This window comes from Heterodontus francisci, chromosome 48 (assembly GCF_036365525.1).
Source record: "Heterodontus francisci isolate sHetFra1 chromosome 48, sHetFra1.hap1, whole genome shotgun sequence".
Lineage (NCBI taxonomy): Eukaryota > Metazoa > Chordata > Chondrichthyes > Heterodontiformes > Heterodontidae > Heterodontus > Heterodontus francisci.
The window spans coordinates 10,918,265-10,922,576 of NC_090418.1; the positions used below are offsets into that span (position 1 = coordinate 10,918,265).

The following is a 4,312-nucleotide window of genomic DNA, read 5'->3' on the forward strand; positions in this document are numbered from 1 at the left end:
AAACTTCTTGATCATGCCCCCTACATTTACGTCCAAATTGTTAACATATATCACAAAATGCAGGGGACCCAGTACTGAGCCCTGCGGAATGCCACTGGAAGCAACCCTCCTGTCGTGAAAATAGCCGTCAACAATTACCCTTTGTTTCCTGCCACTGAGACAATTTTGTATCCACCTTGCTGCATTTCCCTGGATCCCATGGCATTTTATTTTTTTAACCAGTCTGCCATGTGGGACCTTGTCAAAAACCTTGCTAAAATCCATGTAGACCACATCAACTCCACTTCTTCTTCAAAAAATTTGATCCAGTTGATCAAACAAGATCTTCCCTTAACAAATCTATACTGATTATCTTTGATTAATCTGTGCCTTTCTAAGTGACAGTTTATCTTGTCTCTCAGAATAGATTCCAATAGTTTGCCCACTACTGAGGTTAGACTGACTGGCCTGTAATTATTCAGTCTGTCCCTCACTCCCTTTTTAAACAGAGGTACAACGTTAGAAATTCTCCCGTCCTCTGGCACCACACCTGGATCCAGTAAGGACTGGAAAATGTTAGCTGTGTCCTTTAAAGAGGGGGGCAGGTGTAATTTCATTCCTCTGTTGATAAAACTGGGGATAACCCCTGTCATCCTCATAGATCAATGAACAAAGCATATTATAGTATTGTATTAATGGTTCCCTTCAACATGAGCAAGTTTGGAGCTGACATCTGTCAGGTGACACTGGGCCAATTCAGAGTCACTCCTATTGGTCCAAATAAAATAGGCCCTCCTGCCAATAAATCCATGAGTTCTGTCATTGGGTGTAAATTGTGGAGATTGGGGCTGGTTAATTGGTTCAATGTTGCTGCTTCTGGGATCATTGGTGTCAGGTGACTGCAGGTTGTGTGTATAAAAGGAGCTGGTTGGTGGGTGAAGGGATGGTTGAGTTGTTTGGTATCATGGGGGATTTTGTAATGAGGGGTTTGTTCCCAGTGCTGGTGTTAGTTGGAGTTGTCTGTTGTTCTGATACTTGGCAACAGTTTCGACACCAGAGGTTTCCATGGAGAAGAGTAAAAGCCACCCCTGTGCCTCAGAGAGTCCCTCCAACTGGGTCTCCCTTTGGTTCCCATTTCCGTGTGTCTGAGGGCCGAAGTGTGTCTCCACTGCAGACTGTGATGGTGCAGTGTGGAGAGCAGAACCTGCTGGTCAGGGTCCAGATGGATTTATTTGGAACCAGGCACCTGATTAAAGCTGCTGACCTGACCCTGGGGACAGCAGGTTGTCGGCCAACCAGGATCTACTCTCAGAACCACACTGTCCTCTTTGACTATGGGCTCCATGAGTGTGGCAGCAGATTGCAGGTAACGTTGACTCTTGTTCTAACCTTGGTGATTGTTCCCCACTGTTCATTCTGACACTTGGTGAATCCCATTGATGCTTGTTTCCTACTTTATAAAACCACAAGCAGCATTCAATTATCCAGTGGGCCTTGCTTAATCTTGTAGCTCCTATTCTCCCCAACTTTGATTATCTACCCCATTGGCCTTGAACGTTTATTGGTATTCCTCCATCTTGATTTGTGAATTTTCACCTTTATTGCCCTTCATTTGGGTCACAGATTGAATGTTAAGCTTGAAGCTTCAATTTTATCTAATCTATTTGCTATTATAAGTTAGCACTAAGAATTGAGCTGTAGTATACTAAGGGGGACCCCACATTTCCTTTCCCTGTGAACAGAACACATGGGTGCAAATTACAGTCCATTTATGGCTCCTTTCATTGTTAAAATATCAACTTTTTTGCTTGTTGCAATCTCTTCACACTATCTACTGAGACTTGACACTAGCCCATGAACAAAAGTCTAGTTCAACCACTGGAGTCTGCTTGACCATTCAGGGATTTTGGGGATTAACTTCTACGTTTACTCTGTTTACTACCCTTGTGTGCCTCGATTCCTCTCGTGCCCCAAATCTTGCCTGTCTTGAATATCATTAAGTAGATCTGACTTAGTTGGAATAATCCAAATGCTTTATAATTCTCTAGACATTTCTTTGCTCTGACCTAAATGCCTGACCCTTTGCCTAAAAGTGGCCCTAGGTCTGGATACTCCAGCTGGGGGAAATGGTATCCCAGCATCTAGCTTTTCATTCCCTGTGGAAATGCAATCTCTCCAAATTTTATTTTGAACTGAGCATAATCTCCATTTCAGACCAGATTGTCATTCCTTTTACCTGATTTCTTTCAGATGGCTGGAGATTTCTTGGTCTACACCACCCACCTGAACCACACCCCCCAGTATCATGGATCTGTCATTGTGAGAACAAATGGAGCTGTCATTCCCATTGAGTGTCATTATTTTAGGTGAGAATATTTACCTGATTGTAGATATGATCTGGAGATGGGTTTTCTCAATTTGTCCTAAAATGACTCTCCCTCCTTTCCAGGAAGGGCAATGTGAGCAGTAACCCCATCAAGCCCACCTGGATCCCATTCAGCTCCACCAAGTCTGGAGAAGGGCATCTGTCATTCTCACTGCGCCTAATGAATGGTATGTGATGGGTGGATGGGGAGTGATTTCCTGTACTCACCCACTGGGAGTTGTACCCACTGTCTCCAACCCTTGTCCTCTTGTACTTCAGATGACTGGCTTACAGAGCGCACCTCGACTGTCTACTACCTGGGTGACCTCATTCACATTGAGGCCTCTGTTTCAATGACCAACCACATGCCCCTGAAGCTCTACATTGACCGCTGTGTAGCTACATTGAGCCCGGACAAGGATTCCACCCCGAGATACAGCATCATTGACTACAATGGGTAAGGAGGTCTCTACTTTCTCCAGCTGCTCCCATCTCAATGGCTTCACTTTATTCACTTCATGTCCCTTTTTGAATCTTTCTCCAGTTGCCTCCTGGACAGCAAAGCTGAGGACTCCTTTTCAACTTTCATGTTGCCAAGAGACGAGCGTGAGCTGGACAAGCTCCGGTTTGACCTGGATGCTTTCCGCTTCTTTGGAGATGACCGTTCCTTGGTAAGTGTAATCTGATCATTGGGGTTTCCATGTTGGGGGGAGGGGGGTTTGGAAGTCACTAAATAATTTGTTGAAATGTGTTGTGTAGATTTTCATCACCTGTCACCTGAAAGTTGCTCCAGTGGATCGGAGAGATTCCATGAACAAAGCTTGTACTTTCCAGAAGATGCAGAATGTGTAAGTTCCCTTTCTCTTGGTGTGTTGTATAGACATGTGATGGACAACCTGGTTGATCAACTGTTTCTCTTGTTTAGCTGGACCCCATTGGATGAATCCAACAATGACATTTGTGCCTGTTGCCATGTGGGTAACTGTGGTGTGACAAGGGAGTTCCGATTTCCTTCCAGAGGAAGGAGGGATCTTGTACCTGAAGCTGGTAGGACATTGATCCTCTAGATGTGGGAGATCTCCCTTTATCCCCTCTAACTGGCATGTTTGATATTGCAGAGAGTGAAGCTGGATTGAAGTGGGAGGGTGAGGCCTCACTTGGACCCCTGGTCATTCTGGATACTGAGGTAACTGACCTGGCAACTGAGTCCTTGAATGAGATTGAGCGAAGGCTGCAGGAGAGGTCTCCAGGTGGTGAGTTGGCTGACTGCTAGTTTCCATTTTCCCTTCAGTGTTTCCTTCACTAACCATTGGTTTCTCATTGCTTTGTAGGTGTGGAGTCTGAGGTGGTCCTGATTGTGGCCCTGACTGTGACAGCTGTCTGTCTGATCTCTGCTTCATTGATTGCCTTGTTCCTGTACAGGAAACACAAGCAAACTCTGATCAACTAGTTATCAAATGATCAATAAAAGTGATTACTTGTCTCTTGTGTGGTAATTCATTGACCACTGGAGCCTGTTAGTTAAATGGGTCCATATATCTAATGACTGGGATTAACCTAAGCACAGAACTTGACCTCTGGAATCACTCCTGGCAGAGGGAGTTTCACTTGAGTAGGTTGAACAAGAAATACAGTGAAGCTTCTCTATTTATTTGAAGAAGTTGCTGCTGAATTGCTTCCTGCATTTCAATCCCAGGCTCCTTTATTGTGTCTCCTGCAGAGGAGAGATGTGAACAGGTCTATTCCTCCTGTGGAACTGCTCCTCAATTTGGCCAGTTGGGGTTTACTCTGGCTGCTTCCTTCTAATTGGCTATGCTCCTCCCAGAGAGGGAGCACAACCAATGGGTGTATCAGACATTATACATTAATTTATTTAGCTGCATTTTGTTAAATTGATTTGATTAAATTTTCACTTCACAGCCTGTTGACCATTGTGGAAATAGCAAATTTCAGTTCAAATTGCTGATC

The 4,312-nt window shown here is 44.4% G+C and overlaps 1 protein-coding gene across 1 annotated transcript; it reads left to right on the top strand.

Annotated features, from left to right (window-relative positions):
• The first annotated feature begins 1,159 nt into the window (after positions 1-1,159).
• On the top strand, positions 1,160-3,794 carry LOC137357452 (zona pellucida sperm-binding protein 3-like). The gene is made up of 9 exons (XM_068023797.1): positions 1,160-1,345; positions 2,230-2,345; positions 2,429-2,532; positions 2,624-2,801; positions 2,889-3,015; positions 3,104-3,192; positions 3,270-3,378; positions 3,465-3,597; positions 3,676-3,794. Exons 1-9 carry the CDS (start codon positions 1,160-1,162, stop codon positions 3,792-3,794), a joined length of 1,161 nt encoding a protein of 386 aa, XP_067879898.1.
• Positions 3,795-4,312: the final 518 nt, after the last annotated feature.